At 38.7% G+C, this 21,367-nt stretch overlaps 2 protein-coding genes across 4 annotated transcripts in view; one reads left to right on the forward strand and one right to left on the reverse strand.

Annotated features, from left to right (window-relative positions):
- CXADR (CXADR Ig-like cell adhesion molecule) overlaps positions 1-2,601 on the forward strand; it is a 52,109-nt gene extending 49,508 nt beyond the window's left edge. Inside the window, exon 9 of one of the 2 annotated variants that reach the window (XM_053657599.1) lies at positions 2,222-2,601. In XM_053657599.1, the coding sequence (XP_053513574.1) occupies positions 2,222-2,263 (42 nt within the window). In that variant the 3' untranslated portion in view covers positions 2,264-2,601. The remainder of the gene's footprint in view (positions 1-2,221) is intronic. The other variant, XM_053657600.1, reaches the window with a different exon arrangement.
- A 111-nt stretch (positions 2,602-2,712) lies between these two features.
- Positions 2,713-20,374, reverse strand: BTG3 (BTG anti-proliferation factor 3). Of its 2 annotated transcripts, XM_037131175.2 has the most exons (6): positions 20,166-20,374; positions 16,681-16,858; positions 12,084-12,221; positions 7,561-7,771; positions 6,257-6,412; positions 2,713-3,409 (listed from the first exon to the last, which is right to left on the reverse strand). In XM_037131175.2, exons 2-6 carry the CDS (start codon positions 16,851-16,853, stop codon positions 3,167-3,169), a joined length of 921 nt encoding a protein of 306 aa, XP_036987070.2. In that variant the 5' UTR covers positions 16,854-16,858; positions 20,166-20,374; the 3' UTR covers positions 2,713-3,166. The 2 variants fall into 2 exon arrangements, with proteins under 2 accessions (XP_036987070.2, XP_053513577.1); XM_053657602.1 differs by lacking the exon at positions 6,257-6,412 and having other exon boundaries at positions 20,166-20,373.
- Positions 20,375-21,367: the final 993 nt, after the last annotated feature.

The raw sequence follows: 21,367 nt of genomic DNA on the forward strand, positions 1-21,367 counted from the left end.
GTGGAGCCTCCTCCACAACTAGTGTTTGTGTGACAATTTTCCAGTATGAGTTGATGCCATGAAGCTCCATCTGTAATGCTGGGATGTTGTTTTTCTTAGAGCCCCCGTGTACTTCCTCACAACTGGAATACACACACTTTAGAGAATACATGAGAACATCGTACACTGTTAAATCAGATAGCTAAGAAAAAAAAGGAATTAAACTTGTGATAAACTTGTGCCTTACTAATACCACTAATTCTGTGAACTTTCTCCTTGACCAGTGGTACAGCTTTGTCATCTCAATTGGGCTGTAATTTCACAATCTGATTTAGTGTTCAAGCAAATAAAATGACTACCAAGTTATTAGGCAATACCTTTTCAGAAATCTGAATAGTGTGTGAAAAAGGAACTCTTGTCAAGACCATTAGTTATTGATATTTTATTTTGCTTTCTCAATAAAATCTTTCCATTTCTTCCCTTTTTATTCAAATCTGGCTTGATGTTGAACATTCTCACAAGTTTCAAGAGGTGGTAGACTTTCTAAGTAATGAAATTAATAAAGGCATCAAGAGCATGAGCTTTACAAAGTACAGCTTGGTTTTAAGTTAGGGCTTTCTTAGCTTTCTGTGATTCTAGGTGTTTTTTTCCTCTGAAAGTCCTCATCTTAACTGAAATAATACTGATACCTACCTCATGGGATTATTATGTGGAATAAACCAGTTACTGGCACATAGTAATAAAATATTTAAAAAGTTAGTTTTACCTGTAGAAGGGCTACCCTGGCAAGGTAAATGCACATCACATGTGTTTGTATTTTCCCCTCTTCCCGATCATTAAATTATTTTAAAGGGATAGCTAAGTAGAAAGTCAACATGAATGCTTTATTACCTTGAAACCATAGAAGTTTGCTGAAAAGTTATACTTTGAGACAAATATTACACTAAAAAGCCAGATGTACTGTACTTACTGATGTAATAAAATTTATGAAGTTTTTTAAATTTTCTGTTTAACCTCTAGAGTTAGAACTTTATAGCTACATCTACAAATACAAAAGAATTAAGACAATCATTCACTCACAAACACTCCTGTTTTTTAAAAAACAGCCTGATAAGGCTTTCAAGCTATTATGCAGCCACATTTTGTCATTAGAACATTTCTAGTCATGTAAGAGAAACTTCAGACATCTTACAACTTGGTCCTATTTACCACTGAGTTAGAAACTTTTGTATCCCACGCTTTAACTAGACTTACTTGAAGACCCAGGTGCTGAGAAAGATGGTCGTTAGAAATGGATTGGAAAACTATATTGAAAAATCTCTTGAATTAATTCTAGGAGAAGGGGGGTGTGGACTGTCAATAAAAGTTGGAAATCTCTACAGGTAGTTCATCTAATATACAAATTCAAAATTAGCATTTTCCCCTAGGCACCCTGCCATTTAGTTATCAGCACAAATGAGATTTAGATTTTACAGTATCCTATGTGGAAAGGTCTGGTTACTAGTGAAAATTCTTCTAACAGGATGGTAGTACACTTCTCATTTTCCCAAGAAACTTCTAATTACATGAGCAAACTTAATGCTAACTCCATGACAAAAATACTTGAAATGTCACCTTTACAATTGACCACAAAGCTGCCATTATCACATAAAACTCTCTCCAATAAGGGTAAAGTTTTAAAAATTAAAACACAACTAAATCTGCCTGGTGATGCTAATTACCCCTAGAAAAGTAAACTGAAGTCTGAACAGGCACCCACTATATGCAGGGGCAGGCAAAAGTAGGTTTAGTTTGCTGTATGGATATACAAGAATAAACTTTCGTGTACGCACAACTATAAACCTACTTTTGCCAACCTCCCATATTTCTGGGGGGAAAGTAGATATGGTTTGGAAGTATGTTAATAGTTGCATGTCTTATCAGAGTACAGTAACATTAAAACAAGTACCTGAAGTTTAAAACTAAGTATTATGTTGATTTTGCAAATTTAATTCCCACATGACTTTAAAATCTTTGAGCTACACATCCTTGATTTGTACTTCTCTGGTATCCTATACCTCATTAGAACCTACCAGAAAAAACAGGAATATTTAAAATGGCCAAGGCCACCTAATGATTTATTAGCAAGTAATGATTTTTCTAAGTTAAATAATTTAGATGTGGGAGATGGAAAAAATTGATCTTAAGTGTTTTAAAATTTACTTTGGGAACCAAATTCTTATACCTCCTTTTCTTTTTGTAGTCTGAATACACTTGCAAGACTGATGGAATTACAGTGGTATAAATATCAAGAACTACTGAAGAATTCAAAGCACTGTCTTTTGCTTTATTTTTGGACCTCCAGTAAAGACTTGAACGTGTTGGGCAAAAGCATACGGCACAGAAATTACAGTGGCTGAAAGGACAGTAATGCTTTACGCAACAGTGTTGTGCACAAAAGTCAAATGTCACACCAAATTAGTACAGGCCAAATTCCTGGTTGGGAAAATTCTCTGTACAGTGACTTGAATATTTTGAAAGATGTTTTATTATGTTTATATTTTCAATGAGCTACTAACAAATTTTAGGTTTTTTATAAATGTCTTTTGATACTGTAGCCCTTGGGGGAAGTATGGTTTTTTTAAAAGTTGATTTTTTTAAAGGAAAATGGAAATGTTTACCTTTTTTCTTTGCTAAATGTTTAATTAAACAGTGAAGTGAAACATCCCCTCTGCTCTCCCTTTTTTATGCACAGAACAGAAGCACACATTGTCATGCCTCAAACTACTTTTTATTTGCAACTACATGATTTCACACAATTCTTCTAAACAGTAACATAAAATATATTTTCTTGTGTATAAATAACTTACATACTCTCCACAAAGTAAATGCTCAAAGGTGCTGAAACAGATCCTCCACTCCTACAGTGTTCTTGTATGCAACAGAGTTGATGCACAACATATAAATACGCAAGTCCAATATTAAAAACTCAGGCACTTGACTAACTTGAATAAATTTTCTCAAACTATATCAATATATCTAAAGTGCATATATTTTTTAAGAAAGATTATTCTCAATAACTTCTCTATAAAAATAAGTTTGATGGTTTAACCCATCTAACTTTACTACTATGAATATGAACTTTTAACTTTTAGTATGTAGTCAGGCTTATTCTACCTTCTCTCAACACCAATAGAATCAAAAGCAGCTAATGAGGTGCTAACATGTGGGGATTAATCCACTGATTCCGGTCACAGTGCATTCCAGGAGGAGGCACCCATGTTACTGGAATCGGTCGGTATGGTTTATTATTCTTCCTTCCCTGATTTGGATAACCAAATGGAACAGGAGGAGGGTAGTGATTCTGATGGCCATTCCCTCTGTACATTCCTGGCTTTCTTCTGGGCAAAGGGTGCCATATTGGAAGAGGTGGGAATATCAGTTCTGATATCTGTAAAGAAAGAGAAAACAGTTAAGTCAATTCAAAGAAAAAAATTAGACATATGTTATATAAAAACCAGGTGAATTTTCAGATTCCTCGTAAAAGAAAAACAAAACCACTCACCCAAAGACTGACATTCCTAAGGTCAAGTCTAAATGTAGGATGGGGGAAAGTAGGTTTATAGTTTTGAGTACATGATACAGAGGTTCATTCTTATATTATTTATAAATTATTGTATTATTTCACATATACCAACTGTAAACCCTTTGCCCTGACCTGTATCTTAAAAACAGGCAATCAACCAGTGTTTTTTGAGTAAGTGAAAATGAATAACCTCAAACATAGCCCTCTGAAGCAACCAGAAATCTCCCTATATTTTCTTGCAAAAACACCGAGATTTAGCTTTCATTTTTAAGTCGATGATCCATCCCAAATTAAAATTTTTCCGTGTATGGTGTGAGATACCTGTTAGGTTCTTCTTCTAATCAATCAATCAATCAATCAATCAATTAATTTAGCCATTTGCACCAGCTTTCTACACAATGTCATATATCAGGCTTTTCTGTCATGAAATTTTTTTGTTAGTAGATATAATGTCAAAAGAAATGTTTTACTTAAAAAACACAACAGACTTTCATTTCCTGTTATAATTTTATCCTAACAATCTCTGAACGTGGGTGAAAAATAAATACAATTTAACTTTAAAAAGTAAAATCTAAGCATTAAAGGGCAATTGTGAAATATGAGCAGCAATCAGTTCAACTTAAGATTTATATTCTTGCTTTGTTAAATAACTAACGAAATTCTGAGGTAAAATTGGATGTATTTGAATGAATCCCAGGCAATTTAACAATGGTAATTTGCAATGTATAATGAATTACGGAAGAGGGAAAAAAGCCCACCATATTTAACGCAAAGGTTCTAAAAATGTTACTTACTATATATAAAATCTCTCAAAAAGAATACAAAAATAACTGGGAATTACTATAAGTGCACAGGACTAGTGGTTGGAGGTAGAGGAAACGCTTGTCACTATTACACTTTTATCCTGTTTGATGTTGTTTTTAAAAGCAGGTGCATGTGTTATAATACACATAGATACATATACAATATAGTAATCTTTAGAACTAATTTTCCTCTAAAACTTAGGAAGGATAATGCAACTAAAAAATAAAAGGAGAAATCAAAAATGAAGTTATATTGAGAGAATTCTCACTATATAAATACGTTAACTTTATTTTTTTGATTATGCCATTACATTTGTTCTATTCCCCCCTCCGTTCCCCTCCACCCTGCAAAGCCCTCCCCCACCATCCCCCCTTTAGTTCATGAACACGTCTCAAGTTCTTTAGATTCTTTATTTCCCCTACTATTCTTGCCCTCCCCCCATCTATTTTCTATCTATTGTCTATGCTACTTATTTTCTGTACCTTCTCCCCCCCCTTCTCCTTCTCCCACTCCCCTGTTGCTAATCCTCCATGTGATCTTCATTTCTATGGTTCACTCCTGATCTAGCTATCCTCTTAATTTGCTTTTGTTTTAGGTGTGGTTGTTGATAACTCTGAGTTTGCTGTCCTTTCACTGTACATCTTTTTTATCTTCTTTTTCTTAGGTAAGTCCCTTTAACATTTCATATAATAAGGGCTTGGTGATGATGAACTCCTTGAATTTGGTCTTATCTGAGAAGCACTTTATCTGTCCTTCCATTCTAAATGAAAACTTTGCTGGATAGAGCAATCTTGGTTGTAGGTCTTTGGATTTCATGACTTGGAATACTTCTTTCCAGCCCCTTCTTGCCTGCAAGGTCTCTCTTGAGAAATCCACTGACAGTCTGATGGGAAGTCCTTTGTAGGTGACTGTCCCCTTAGCTCTTGCTGCTTCTAGGATTCTCTCCATTTTAATCTTGGCTAATGTAATGATGATGTGCCTTGGTGTGTTCCTTCTTGGGTCCAACTTCTTTGGGACTCTCTGAGCTTCCTGGATTTCCTGGAAATCTATTTCCTTTGCCAGAACGGGGAAGTTCCCTTTTATTATTTGTTCAAATAAGGTTGCCACTCATGACTGTTCCTCTTCCCCTCCTGGTACCCCTATAATTCGGATGTTGAAATGTTTAAAGATGTCCTGGAGGTTCCTAAGTCTCTCCTCATTTTTTTGAATTCTTGTTTCTTCATTCTTTACTGTTTGGTCATTTTTTCCCTTCCTTCTGGTCTACTCCCTTGATTTGAGTCCCAGTCTCCTTTCCATTACTACTGGTTTCCTGTGCATTACCATGCATTTCAATTTGTTTAGCCTTCATATGTTCCTCTAATTTGTGACTAAAATCAACCAGTTCTGTGAGGATCCTGATCACCAATGTTTTGAACTGTGCATCTGAAAGTTTACCTATTTCTTCATTGCTCAGATTTATCGGCTCTGGGGCTCTGAGCTGTTCTTGAGCCATGTTTTTATCTGTTTGTGCCTGTTACTATGAGGAGTGGAGCCTTAGTTGTTTACCAGGGCGGGGCCACCCAGGTCGCTGGTTTGTGACGCTGCATGTGGGGGCGGGGCCAGAGAGGGAGCAATGGCGGTCCTCTCTGCTCGCCCAGTCCATCCCACAGCTTGCCCCTGCCTATTTATCTGAGTGGAAATGTGCGAGCCCGCCGCCCTGCGCCGTGCAGTCTCAACGCTCACCTCTTCACTGGTTTATCTGCACACAAATGCTCGACCGACTGCAGACAGCCAGCCGCGTCTCTTCCCTGTGTCTGCCCATAGCTCGCCCACACCTGGGATCTCCACCTTCGGCTGCCTGTGCCTGTGCACCACCCGTCGGGGATCTTTTTGGCCAACCCGCTCCGCTGCTGGCTTTGCCCCTCTTACCGGTTTAGCTGAGCATTTCGTTGTTTTCGGACTTCGTACTGTCGGTTTTCTGTGCGGTTTGGTTGCGTTTACTGTTGTTAAAACTTTGTTGTTTTTAGCTTTGGTTGTGCACGGATGCAAGGTGTTTCCACCTACGCCTCCATCTTGGCGGAAGTCCTTAAATATGTTAACTTTAAAGGTTTAGTTTTTCATAGTAACAACTGGTAACACTTATTTCTTATTAAGATCTAAATTTTCATTTCAGCACAAACCCAACTCCACTGAAAACCTGGTATAGTTCATTAAGTCTAATTAAGGCCAAATTAATAAAAACAAGTATATTTCAAAGTATACAGTTGACCCATGAACAATACGGGGGTTGGGTACACTGCCTTCTCCCCAAAATATTGATGTATTAACTTCTGACTCCCCTAAAAGCCTAACCCATTGTCACTTGGTATCAGCAGGAGATTGGTTCTAGGACCCCAGAAATACCCAAATCTTCAAATACTCAAGTCCTCTAATGCATATGGTCAGTCCTCTACATCCTCAAACTCCCAATCCTGGACTAAAAACAGTGTGGGTATTTATTGGGGGAAAAAAAATCCACATTAAGTGGACTCCTGTGATTATACCTGTATTATTCAAGGGTCAGCTGTGGTTAAAATTAGAAAAAGGTTCAAGTACAAAATAAGGCTCAACTCAAAGATTTCTTTAAACATTTTTTACTCTAAAATATCTTTTCAGTTGAGAACTACTGTTGTAAAAAATTTTATAGGTATATTAAATGTTCTTAGGCAGGTATATTAAATGTTCTTAGGCATATGGGGTATAAATAGTAAATAACTGAACATATCTTGTGTTTGCATAGTAGCTATGTAACTCTTTAACTGTAAAGTGAAGGAGAAAGTATTTTTGGCTTCAGTGAAAATTAACTAAATATAATTTAGTGAGATTTCTCTTAGAACATGGAAAAGTAGAAAACAATAAAGTTAAACCCAAAGGTATGAACTAGAAGTGTTAGAGACTACAAAAAATGAGTGGCTACTTTGGAATATAGTAAGGATTTTTAAAATACCAGGAACATTTTATCACATTTATTTTTCGTTTTGCCACACACTCTTTGAAACACATTTATCCTACTTATTGAGTAGTAAAGCTAACCTTTGATAAAGGATGCCTAGTTACATCTCAGACAAAACAACTTCATGTGGAAAGACAAGAACTGAAATCCAGAATCTCTAATCAGAGAAACCTTGGGCAACATGGGATGACTTGGCAAGCCCTCCTCACAGACCTTCAATATAAAGCTGTTTCATGGTTACCTGGTACATGGGGCCTGGGGTTGCAGTCACTGAACTGGATTTCACTTCCACTTCCTTACTCGTTGTTTCTTCATCTGAAGAAGAGGATCCTGAATGATAATCAGAGGTAACTTTATCAAGGGCTCTGGTAACTTTCTTAGAGATCTCATCCTTGTTCTCATCCTCATTTTCAAAGCTGGCAACAATGAAAGCATTGTTTTTTTCTCCATACCTAAGAATTAAAAAAAAAAAAAAAAATCTTACAAACCCTGAAGTCACATCAACAAAGCAAGAAATATGCATAGAAACAATTAAACTGGTCTGGACATGTCACTGTTCTAGAGCAAAGAAGGGACCTTCCTAGAACTTTATCTTACATAGATCCTAACCTAGCTTCATACCAGCAGGCAGGCCATGGTTTTCTACTTCTGATCCACTGAATTTCAGATAAAAGTGACTCTATCCTCTTTTCAATTTTCTTTTCTGCTGTCTCCTAAACATTTATTTAAAACATCAAAGGGAAATTCATTGTTTTGATTACATTTTATATATATCACTAAAGTAAAACCTACTAATATATTTTAACTGATCCCTATAATACAGATCCTAATAATTCAAGTCACAAGTCAACTAGATATTTCTTACGACATTTACTTTTATCATGATTAAACATGAAGGGGCCTGTGTTTCCTATATTCACAGACAAAAATAAGAACTGAAGGAAGTACTGAGGTTAAAGAAAAAATGGTGGTTGAGGAAATAAAGGGGTTTTGCTTGAACTATACTGCATACCTCATAGTGATTCCTAGCATAACTAGTCACTTCTCACTTTAATTTTTTTAAAGAGTCAAATAAACAAGACTTTTTATCCTTCCAAAATGTTTTTAAAGACTTGATCTAAGAAAAACAGTTGTCAAAATATGTAACTTTGGCTGTAGGTTATTTAAAAAGGAAAACAATTTCTGCAATAAGGGAAAATAGCACAGTAAACAGTAAAAGTAGTCATTTTCATTCAAGGCCAAAAGAAAAACCCATGAATTTATTTAAATAGATTGTACAACATAAACACAATGAAATAATTTCTAGTAAATATCAGGACAAAGAATGCTAACTGTTAAGTTCTTACACAATATGTAAAGTCAGAAAAAGTGATTCTAAGCTTAAAAAACAAATAGAATTTCAATAAAAACAAAGTTAACTATAATGGACATCAATTAACTTCATTCCAAATAACTTGTCTCAACTTAATTCTGAATGAAGACATTTACAATAAAGTAAATAGCTTAACTGCAATAACATCTTTGAAAGTTTATATAGAAATCAAGTAGTCTCAGAGCTCATGAGTTCTGTGTATTCACACAGCTGTGGTATCTTCCATTTGCACAGGCTGAATTGGGCCATAAATGCTACCTGAACATGGTGTGTTACCTCCCTCTTCTCTTCTTTTTCACTTTACCTCATAAAAGGAGTTGCTACAGTATGGCAGAAAAAGCACTGGACAAGTTTCTGGTTCTAGCTGGGCCATTAACTAACTAGATCTGTGTCTAGAGGCAGGTAATTTAGTCTCTCCAGGCCTCAGGCCTCAGTTTCCTATTTGCTGTGTGAGGAAACTGGAGCTGGCTGGGTATCGGTTGGTCTTCTGCTGGTGATTCTTCTTAATATCAGATGCCTGAACAGTTGGGCAAGTTCCTCACAACACAGAATTCATGTATTATAATTGCAAGTTTACTTAGCATGGGGTTTTTAGCAATGGAAATTCACCCTTCTGTCCTCTCCAGCATTTAAAGGCTAGGCAAATCATGATACTATCTAAGGTTAATTCATATGTTAATGTCAATATGAACAATGGGCTTAGGCCTACCTTCAATTTTGTCCATTAATGGAGTCAAAATTCAAGCAAAACAGAAAGGAAGGAAATTTGAGAAAAATCCCTGCCTTTATAAAAGCAGAAACCAAAATCAGGGGCAGACATCTAATGATTGAAGGATCAGCTGTATTAACTCACATTTCTTTAATATGCAAGTTCAATTAGGTTCTACATCTTTCCTTTTGTAGTATTTTGGTATGAGTACTCTCTCTTCATGGTAAGTAAATCTGCTTTTCTATATTACAGTTACATTAGAATGTATAGTTAATTCCTTAGAATTAGCAGTGAACAACTTTTAAACTTTCCACTTTTCATTGATACACTACTAAAACATTAGGTCAATGTAGTTAAATTGAAACAAATCAATAGTATCTAAGGTTCTGTATCAGATAAAAGGGTCACAGAAATTTAAGAAAAAAGTTATAGAAATAGGTTGAGTAGATAATTAAAACTACCAAATTCTCCTTATTGGAAAGTTGTGTTGTCTATTCTGTACCTTCCCAAATATTTCACTAACCTTTTTAAAGTACATACCACTCTGCACCCTTCCAATTTTTTATCCTGATGTAGTAACTGAGACTATGAAGATTGTTATTTTTGAGTGCATTTTGATTGTTTTCACAACCTTCAATAGTCTCCAGTTATTGTTAGTTGTTATTCAGATATTTATTGTTATATAACTAACTGCTAGAAGAAATTTGTTTAATTTTCAATGATTTCTTTCTAGTTTGGTCCAAAAGCACTAATCACTATTTCAATCTCCTCTATTAACTTATGGTATCATCTCTACTGAACTGCTAACCATTTTTCTTTTGGGGGTTATCAATGAACGAGGGCCCCACATTCTGAAGGTGCTTTCTATTATCCATGAAAAAATAAAGCACATCTCAGCCATTATTTGGCAAAATTTTGATCATGTATAAATTAGAAACCTACTGAATACAAAGATTTTCTTATATTAACCAGACAGATGAAAGCACAATAACTTTCATTATCTGGCATCATAATAATGTACCTACTTAGGTAGAATGTCCATATCAAAAGCTTTTATCTTCAGGTGCCATGGTTTAAACATTTCAAATAAATATGCCCAAAATGCTTCTATAATTACACAACTTCTAAAACATTCTTGGACACAGAAACTTTTCCCTAATGATTTAAGGTCGTTATATTAAATACTCACTATCTGACTGTGTAATAACACATTTGGACCAACTCTTTAGCCTCTTCACACCCACCTCTATGTCAGACCATGACCATTTTTTTTTGTAGCCTGACTACTGTGATCAACCCCCTTTCAAATGTTGCTTACAATCTTGAATTAGCTGAAAAACTATACAACTATTTAAAAGAACTGTGTTTAGTAAGGAAGGGGTCCATTAGCATCTAAGTTGCAGGCCTAGTAAAAATGCAAGCAATTTAATACAATTGTTTTGTGATAGCTATATTCTTCTTGTATACAGAGGTCATTCTGCCAGTGGTTCAGTGGTCCACCTCCAGTCTGACCCTGGCCTCAGTTGAGTCATTATTTAATCCAGGGCATGCCAGAAAATTCAGTGAAAGAACCACCACAAATTTTTTGACCTGTGTTCACCTCCACTTTCATTGTTGGCAATCAAGTCAAAGGCTATTATTAATATGAACAATCCAAATGTTCATATTAATAACCCAACATATTAGGGCTATTATCATAAAGCATCTCTACTACAGTCAACTGGTAAATTGCTCCTCAAAATTAAAGAGAAATAATCTTAAAGAACTATAATAAATTACTCACTGGGGGTTCCAAGCATCTGCTCAGCCTGTTTCTCCTGCCTGGAAAGGTCCTTCCCACCTTGTCACCTAGTTAAGTGCAACTCATCCTTCCCCAATAGGCTCAAGCATCAAATCACCTACTCAAATAATCTTTTCTGACTCAGAGGAGCACTAATTTTCTCCATTGTGCCATCAACCACTGCATTTTGTACATATTCCTATTACAGCACAAATCATTCTGTTGTAATCTGCTTATTCTTTCTTCTAATTTATTACATTTTGAACTACCTAAAGGTAGTTCAAATGACAACTTTTATTTTTAGAAATGCCACAAACTAAGAAGCCTGGCCCACAACTGAATATTTTTTAAATGAATGGAGTACAGTCAGATTTCAGACCCACCTTTTACAATTCTGTTCATTAGGAGACAAAAAATAATTTCCATTAGGAAAACAAAACCATAAAAATATCAATCAGTCACTTAAAAATCAAAAAGGAAGCCCAAGAGTCAAAACAAATAGAAACAGAGACCAACTGAAACTTATTATCCAGTATTATTTGAGATTAGCTTATTTTCTAATTTGAACACAGGAAAGAAAGACAAGTGCACCACCAATGAAAGAACTGACCTATGGAAGTCTAGGTGTCTCAATTTTACTTCTTGATCTACAATAAACTTTACAATGTTATAGAAAAACCGTGTGCAATCAAGTTTTATCGTTTCTTTATCTATAAAACAGAAATGGAACCAGTTCCTTCCTATCACCTTACAGAAAGTACTTTACAAAATCCACATCTCAGGAAGCCAAGCAACCAACTTCTGGCCAGAAAGATACACAGGCAGGCAGGCAGTACCTAAAAGAATTTCATGAAGTCAATTCCAGCATGGTAATAAGTTCAACCATCAAATTCAAAAACTCACCGACAGCACACCTCACATGGGTCCACCCACAAAGTGAGTTCCTTTGGCAAACCCAGGTCACTGTACAAGATGCAGCTGTTCTCACAGGCTTTCAAGACGTCCGGATCAACTCTCTGAAACTTATTAACACGAATGCATCTACAATAAAGTGGAGTCAGGTTAATAGCTTTAACTGAATCATGATCGTAAGTGTCATTACATCTTTTAGTATTTGCCAAATATGAATGGGAAAAAAAATCCTTACAGAGAACTAAGGAGTGTACCTATCCTAGATAATAAGTGGGAACTAAAGGCACAGGCAGCATCAATAAGACTATCCAAGCTGGTAAAAAGAAATGGGCATCTGTGTGAGCCCAGGCAAATCATTAAAACTGATTCTACTTCCAAACAAACCAACCGATTCTACTTCATTTTACCTAGAAACTACTCCACATGTACTTTATGAGCAAAGAGTATGAAAGTTGTATGAAATTACTTAAGAGCTCTAAAGGTATATGTTTTCACAGGCCAAATTCATAAATAACAAAACCTCCAACAAAAGACCTCAACCAGTGTTTCAAATAGTATGTGGAAATTCTCATGACAAATTTTGATCTATCATTGCCTTGCTTATACATGCCAGATAATAAAATTAAGTGTTAAGGATGTCCTTTGTCTTACCTGTAACTGTTGTATAAAACTAGAATTAGTCAAGGACACAGAACCATACTTATGATTAAAATATAATCCAAAATGTTACTGGCTTATTTCATTTAAATTGTTATGCAAGGGTTTTATTTTTAATAGTTGTCAAAATAAGTGAGAGAATGTTCAAAGGTGCTTCCCAATACAAATGCAAAATACACATTAAATTGAGCATTCTACTTAATATAGAGAAATAGTATTTACAATAAAAGTACTTTTGCCAACAACTAAGAAATCAAAAGTACCCAAGTTTTAGTACTAGACCTAGAACTAGTACTGGGTAAATTTAGATTAAACCATTTCACCCCTTTCTCAGATCCAGAGCTCACAGTATGGAAAACACAATGTAATAGTGTTTCCCATAGTAATCACACCATAAATATAATGACGATAGAATAATGTGCCATTTTAAGTTTTTACAAGTTAAATTATTTTATTAGTTGACTTATATTTTCCTTTTTAATGGTGAAAAATATTCTCATTTAATAGCAGCTAATATGCATATTTAAATAATACAGTGGACGCTTGAACAAGGGTCTGAATTACTTGGTCCATTCATATGCAAATGTTTCAATGACTACCTGTACATTATTTTCAATTCACAGTTCTGAAGAGTCCATGGATGCAGCAGACCAACTGTATGCAATGACCTATGCCACTTTATAGAATGAACTTGAGCATCCACAGATTATGGTATCAAGGGAAGTCGTGGAACCAGTCAGTTCTCTGGGGATACCAAGGGCAACTTAAATTTGGAGAGGGATGTCAAAAAGTATACGCAAATTTTGAACTGTGTAGGGGGGTCAGCATTCCTAACCCCCCTATTATTCAAGGGTCAACTGTAAATAACAACTCTTATCTAAAAATTTACTGTGCAATGGACAATTTCCTAAATGTTCTGCATGTGTTAACTCTTTTAATTTTCTTAATTATCTTGACCTAGATACTATTTTCCCCATTTTAAGAAAGAAGAACAAAGAGAATTTTAGTTACTTGCCCAAAGTCACAAAGCTAAAAAGTGGTGAATCCAGGGTTTAAATATAGACCATTAGATTCCAATGATACCCTATTCTGTCGGTACCTATCTTGTCATTAACAATTTAGCAAATTCAGAGCAAAAAAAAAAAATCATTTTACAGCATGCATGATGCTTTTTGTTCCTTTCCATAAGATGGTTCTGTTACACATTCTAATGCTGTGTAGGTTTACTCAAAAATGCCCTGGCTAGTGTGACTCAGTGGACTGGATGCCAGCCTGCGAACCCAAAGGTCCCCAGTTGGGGGCATATGAGAGGCAACTGATGTTTCTCTCCCACTCTTTCTCTCCATCCCTTCCCCCTCTCTATAAATACATTTATTTTAAAAATGCCCATGTAGCCCTCACCAGGTACCTTAGTTGGTTGGAGTGTCGTCTCATACATCAGTAAAGGTTGCAGGTTCAATTCCCAGTCATGACGTGTATGAGAGGGTACTGATTGGTATTTTCTCTTTCCCCCCTCCCTCCCTTCCTCTCTAAAAATCAATAATCACATTCTCAGGTGAGAATTTAAAAAGTTCCATGAGTCCTAGAATCAAAAGGAGTTCAGGATCATCTTAATATGTATTTTTGCTATGTACTGATGTAGGCTATATTCTTAAAAATATGTATCTGCTCCCCAGCTGGTATAGCTCAGTAGAATGAGTGCAGGCCTGCAAACCAAAGAGTCACCAGTTCAATTCCCAGCCAGGACAAATGCCTGGGTTGTGGGCCAGGTCCCCAGTAGGGGGTGCATGAGAGGCAATCACAATGTTTCTCCTTCTCTCTCTAAAAATAAAACCTTAAAAAAATATATGTATCTGCTTTAACAAAATTTATACACCTTACATATTTTATGCTGTTTTTCACTCTATATACTGTGACTACTTATCCATTAACCACTCTTCAAAACACTATTTTAAACATTGTGTAAAAATAGACTATCAATTAATATCACCAGTTTAGTTCTTCCCAACTTTTTTGTAATTACAAAGTGTAAGAAACATCCATATTTATACATATTTGTCCACATTTCTAATTAAGTTCCAAGAATGGACTTTTAGGAGACTTAACCGTTCAAGGGTATGGATATTTTTTACAGATCTTAATAATGCCAAATTGCCCTCCAAAAGCATCTATCTGTATATATTGCAGAGAAACAACTTTAATTTATAAACACTTCAGAAGAAAAAGAATACTTTCAACCTACTCTATGGATTGAAGAGTATACTAACTCTGGTTAATCCTGTCACTGATTCATTTTTACAGTAGTTAATGACCTAGCATTAAGTCTGTTTTCTACTTCAAAGACAAAATTAAGTCAAAGACAAATGACTTAATAATGATAATTCTGATCACATGCCAATTTAATCATTTTTGGCTAACATTTTTTCCCTCGAGTTTTTAGAAGTAATGGAAACTACTTCAAGTTTCCCTCAAGTTTTTAGAAGTAATGAAAATTATACACTGTGTGACCTCTAAGCATTCACTTGACAGTGTCTTCTTTTCTCAGTAATAGTATATGGTGGCTCGGCACTTTCATACACCTTCATCCAATGTCAATGACATACATGTAAAAGCCTCAATAGCTCTAACTCACAAAGCTGTTCATTCTATCAGTAATGAAGATGTACAGAAAAAATTAAGAGAATCAAGTCACAAGATAAAAAATAACTTGAGACTGTTTTATATAGAACATACACATTTCTGCTTTAACTGACCATATTTCCAATTTACCAAGAAAGCTCTTGAGTAAAAACAAAAGGGAAAATAACATCTGATTCTTTTTTCAATAGAACACACACTCATCTAACTTTCAGCAAATGAGAAATAAATTGTATCTTCACCTACTATGTATATTCTTTTAATAGTCTTGCACTTGTAAGAGCTCAGTGACAAAAAGAAGATCCTTTTAACATCACGGCACAAAAGTGCTGGTTTGTGGAGAAAACTTTCAGGATAGCAATATCCATAAATAAAATAATTTCTATACTCACGATAGCCACAACTGTTCTATTTTTTTGTGGCCACATCCAGAAACTGGGCAAGGTTTGATCAATGAGTTTAGCAGAACATTCTCAATCTAGGTTCCCAAGCAGTCAACATCAATAGCAGGGAGTAAGCATGCCAGGCCATGTTTCACAGGAGTCTGTTCTTCTTTACTTTAAGCTATAAATGTAACTTACAACCCAGAGTACAAGACAGCTACAAGTGAGAATTACCTTCCCTTTCAGAGTGGGGTGTACAAAAAGCCCATGAGAATTTAGGATCAGTCATATCTGAGTTCAAATCTCAAAGCTAATATTTACCAGTTGTGAATCATAGGTAAGTTGTCTTCACCTATAAAATAGTTGCAGTGGCTTCTACAATAAAGAATTATGCACAGTACAAATAAAAGTTAATTCTGTGTGAAGAATGTATTCAGTACCTAATCATCTTGATTCCCATTTGCCATAAAATTTCTGTAAAACAGGTAATATGTTTTACATGTAAACATGTAACATGTTACTTTCAGATTCAAGGAGACCCACTTCCCTCAACTCCTACCATGCCCGTTTACGGGTGATAGCTTTACTGCATCCCTAGAATTGTGAAAAACCCCAAATACCTGTGATAAGAAAGGAATGTCCTCAACTAGGAACCAAACTATAACCACAAGAAGGCTAACTCCTATGAGCCGAAAGTATCTGCCTCCCAAATCAGGCAGGGGGACTGCAATAAATACATGTATTTTAAAATAAGTAAGGAAAAAATACCAAGACACCCAGAGTTCTGCTTTTGCAGACAAACTATTAAAGGCATGGACTGGACCCATTCAGTCCTTTGGCCATGCACTCATTTTAGAAACTGATCAGCCTCTTCACTTAGTCCAATCCAATTGTCCAATCTAATACTTTACCTGTAGGCCTGTCCCTTTGAAGGTTTTTCAGGATACCAGTGATTTTTATATTTTTCTTGAAGTATCAGAGTCAACTTCTCAGCAAATCTCTCAACTGCCTCTTTCTTCAACTTATCATGTTTTCGAACTAGCCTTGTGAAAAAGAAGACCACAGCAGCAATTTCGTTCTTCATTTTCCCTGCAAAGATAGAAGTAGTTTTTCTCAAAACAAAATATAAAAAATGGAAGATAAACCTCTGCAAAATATCCCTCCGTGCAGCTCCCCTTCTTTCCAATTTTATCTTGTTTCATTGGCTCATATCTGGAGTGGAGAACAATCACTATCTATGCCACGAAGACTTTATAAAATACTATTTAAGAATCCTACCACTTAGATCTGTGAAGAAATTCAGTAAAAAGAGCACAACAAATCGCTCCTACCGGTTAAAATAAAATCAGAGATATCATTCAGAAAATACTGTAGTACCATTACAGTATATAGTTTTTACTAAATGTGTCAATATTTAGCTGCAATATCTAAAGTTTAAAATTCTGTGTAATAATTTGAATTTTAAAACACAAGAAAAAGTTAATTTAAAATTCAGTATGTTAGAGGCACATTAGAAAACAATTTGGCATTCCTAAAGAGGTTAAAGGGTTACCATATGACCCAGCAGTTCTACTTCTAGCTAGATAATCAAGAGAAATAAAAACATATGCTCACAAAAACTTGTACACAAATGTCTATAGCAGCATTATTCATAATAGCTAAAAAAAAAAAACAAAAACAAAAAACACCCCAAATGTCCATCTACTAATGATTGGACATATGAAATGATACATGCTACAACACTGGGTGAACTGTGAATACATTATGCTAAAGGAAAGAAGTAAAAAAGAACAAAGTTGTGTAATTCCATTTATATTAAATGTCTGGAACAGGTAAATCTATATAGATACGAAGTAGATTAGTGGCTTAACGGGGCACTAGGGTCAGAGAGAAAAGAGGGGTGATGTCAATTAGTACAGGGTTTCTTTTGAGGTTATGAAAATATACTAAAATTGACTGTGATAATGGTTGTTCAACATTACGAATATACTAAAACCAACAATGTGTACATTTTAAACCTATGAATTATATAGCATATTAATTATGTTTCCATAAAGCTGCTATACTCCAGTATAGAAGTGTCTGTAAGCATTCTTTCAGAAACAGACATGACAAAAAGAGTAGCTCTATGAGAACACATTTAAGAGAATGAAAACTTAGGATCATCTATAGAAAACCAAACTAAAAGAAATAATCAGAGATTTAGATGCATTTTATAAGTGCCTCAAGGAGGAGTCTTTAAATGGCAGATCTGATTTATCATTGATTAATCCATAAAGGCAAAAACAACCATGTCCTGGGATTGTTTCGATGTATATTCTGTCTTTATGCGATGAGCTCATTCACTTGGCTGAAGTAACTTGGATTTATTCAGATGCTGCATATACTAAGCAACATCACCTTTTTCAAAGCCAATTATTAAAGACTTACAGCCTCTGCTATGTTTAGTATAAAACCCAACTAACCTGATACTTTGTGTTCTCTCACATTCAAAAAATAAAGGTGATTCTGTTAGCTTCCTTTTTCTTTTCTTAAACCTGCTCTTAGAAGTCTCTCTTCATAATATGATTCCTTTACTCCTTGTACAAATTCAAACAAGGGATCTCACTGTGAAATAAATTCTATATAGTTATCTGAGAGGCGTGCTGGCAGCCATAGCCACCCTGATCCTGGATGGGAAGACACCCAAACCTTCCTCCTGGAATCCTAGAATGCCAAATCCACTTTCTGTGGCCAGGCACCAGGCTGACTGAGCACAACAGGGTGCAGGCGCACACAACCCTCCTACAAAAGCTGTGCAGCTTCCTCCTGAAAAAATGGGAGCCATTCCCATTTTATAAATCTATATACATAACCACCTTAGGAAGGAAATGGAAACCCACTGCGTTTTAAAATATGGTTTGGGATCAAAGTTGGTGATGGAACTACATTAGCCTCCACACCACCGCACAAAACAAGGAACCACAGTCAAGGAAAGTTCTGAATCTCAAACTAGATCATTCTCCTCATTCACTAAGTTTGGCAACTGTGCTCTACATATTTGAGTGTGGGGTTTTCCTTTCCCTTTTATTTTTGCTACGTTTGGTATCAAGAAGAAAAGGAAATAAGCACTTAGTGGTTGCTGTCGGTTGTAACACAAGATGAGTCACACGGAATTACTTTTCTTCCGTTTGAAGCAATGATGCCTGAACAGCTGGAAAGTGGACCCCGCCCCCCAGTCCAGGTCTCCCGGGGCCGAAAGGTGAAAGGAGGTGGGTCTTCCCCGAGTGGGGGAGGGGGAGGGACCAGAAGCGAACGGGGGCCGCGAGATCTCGGACGGCCTCAGTGGCCGCAATCCCTCCACCCACACCGAGAGCGAAAAGCTCCCATTTTAAACATCGCACAGTGACGTCACCCCGGGACTTCGTCACCGCGGAGGCTGCTCCTCAAGTTGTACTTTGTTCCGGCTCCTCGGCTCACCGGGGCGTGCACGGAGCCCGCGAGAGATCCCAGCCCCGTCTTCCAGGAGTTTAAAACTTTGTACTGCTCCCTTCCCTGTAACGCCAAGCTAATCGCGACCGTTTCCAGAAACAATGTCTCTCCTGATAAGACATTGCCAAGGTGGAGGATGCGGGCGCCCGGCGGTGGGGGTGCGGCGCCCGGACCAGCCTCGGCGGCGGGGCGGGGCGCGGCGGGCTCCGGGCACCTGGGGGACCGAGACCCCCGCAGGGCCCGGGCCCGGACCCTCTGGGCCCCGAGACCTGCGGCTCAGCCCTCACGCTCGGCTCCCCGAGTGCGAGGTGAGTAGGCACCAAATACCTCCGCCCGCTCCTCAAAGAACGAGCCGAAAGCGCGTCCGCCAGTGCACTCGGGGCTTCCCGAGTTCAGGGGGAAGGGCCCCGGGGCCCCGTCCCCGGCCAGCGGCCCGGCGGGGAGCGCCCCCTCCCCGGTCTGCCCCGCAGCCACGCCGCCCCCCGACCCCCAGCCCGGGGTCGGGCCTGTTTCGGGGACCCCGTTCCCCCCCAGGCGCGACCCTCGGACAGCCGAGGTCTCCGGCTCCAGACGCCGCGCGGACACAGGAGCGGGCGGCGGGGGGTGGGAAGGCGCAGGGCGGCCGCCCACCCCCCAGGGGAAAGGAAGGACACGTGGCAGCTGCCTTGAGGCGGGTCTCCTCCGTCCCGATCCAAAGGAGGGTCCCGCGGAAACCCCGCGGCAGCCCCCGCGGTCCCCAGCCCCTTTCTTCGCACCAGCCAGAGCCGATGCAACTCGGTTCGATCTCTCCTCCCGGTTCTCTGGCGCGCGCCTCCCTCAGCGAGCCTCCGACGTGGCCGCAGGGGCGCCTGGACCCCCCCCCCCCCCCCCCCCACCCATGTCCACCGTCCCACCATGCCCGTCTCCCCCGGCCCGGCCGCCTCACCACTGCGGCCGGTCTGGAGCCGTAGATAAGGTGGACCCGACCGTCCTCGGGCGGGGAACCAAGAGCGCCGCCTCAGGGGGCCGCCGCTCAGGGGGCCGCCGCTCGGTGGCCAGGAGCGCAGCGAGCTTGGTCCGGCTCGCGCGGCTCCCGCGTCGTCGGGTCAGTGAGCGCGAGCGAGCACAAACCTGAGGTAGGGCGCGGGGGGCTCGCGGGCCGGAAGAGGGGAGGGGCGATGACCCGGGAAAGGGTTGGCGCCGCGCGGGACAGGCTCGCGCGCCTCGGGGGCGGGCCCCTGGGGCGGGGCTTTACTGAGAGCCCGCCCCCGAAACCCCGGCCAAGAAGAACCCAAGCGGACCTAATAGTCCGACGTCGGGGGTAGCCGCGAGGTGCGGTACAGACGTGTTCTGGGGACCAAGCGGATTCCTGCCTTCCGCCTGTTTGCTGCGCAGCGTTTGGGATTGCGCGGGCCACGACCCTGAGCTGTCTGGGTTTCGGCTTCCCTCCTTTGGTCTCTCCTTGCTCCTCTGTGCCCTGACATCCTTCTCTACGTTGAGAGTGAAACTCTAAATCCAGATCTGTAGACCTCCATGTCTCTAGTACCAGGGTTCGAAGGGAAGGGGGTGGCCTGGGCGACATGGACCCTGTGGAAGGGGAGCTGCATTTATAGGCTGATCCTTGACCTCGCTGTGGTAACTGCAGGCATGTCAACTGCGCAGCTGCCATGTTAATTTTAGGTTTTTTAGAGCGCCTACTTGGGCTTGGGCAGGTGGATCCCTCAGAGCAGGGACTACCTGTTGTGTGTGCCCCCCCCCCCGCCCCCTCCTGGCACTGAGCAGTGCCTTCCATAAAGGAGGGGCTCCTGGGGTGTTGGCTGAATGAATGAAACCTTGAGAGTCCAGCCTTTCTGCTTTTGCGGTCCTTTTATTCAAGCATTTCCCTGATACAAAGCTTTATCTTTGAGCAAATACAAATGTTGAAAAAGGTACATTAACTTTCTGAAGAAAACGAGGAACATCTTTTCAACTTTTTATATTGAATTGGGATCATGGTTTTCATTTTGTGAAAGATCTTGAATACACCAAACAGGCCCCCAAAATACAAAGATATTTCTACTTTTAAAAAATTACTATTGAAAGAATGAATTTTCACTCTTTCCTGATAAAACATGTTGTAAATCACGCAAGAACTGATTGGTCAGCTTA

This window comes from Artibeus jamaicensis, unplaced genomic scaffold, assembly GCF_021234435.1.
Source record: "Artibeus jamaicensis isolate MK-2021 breed Jamaican fruit bat unplaced genomic scaffold, CSHL_Jam_final scaffold_474, whole genome shotgun sequence".
Taxonomy (NCBI): Eukaryota; Metazoa; Chordata; class Mammalia; order Chiroptera; family Phyllostomidae; genus Artibeus; species Artibeus jamaicensis.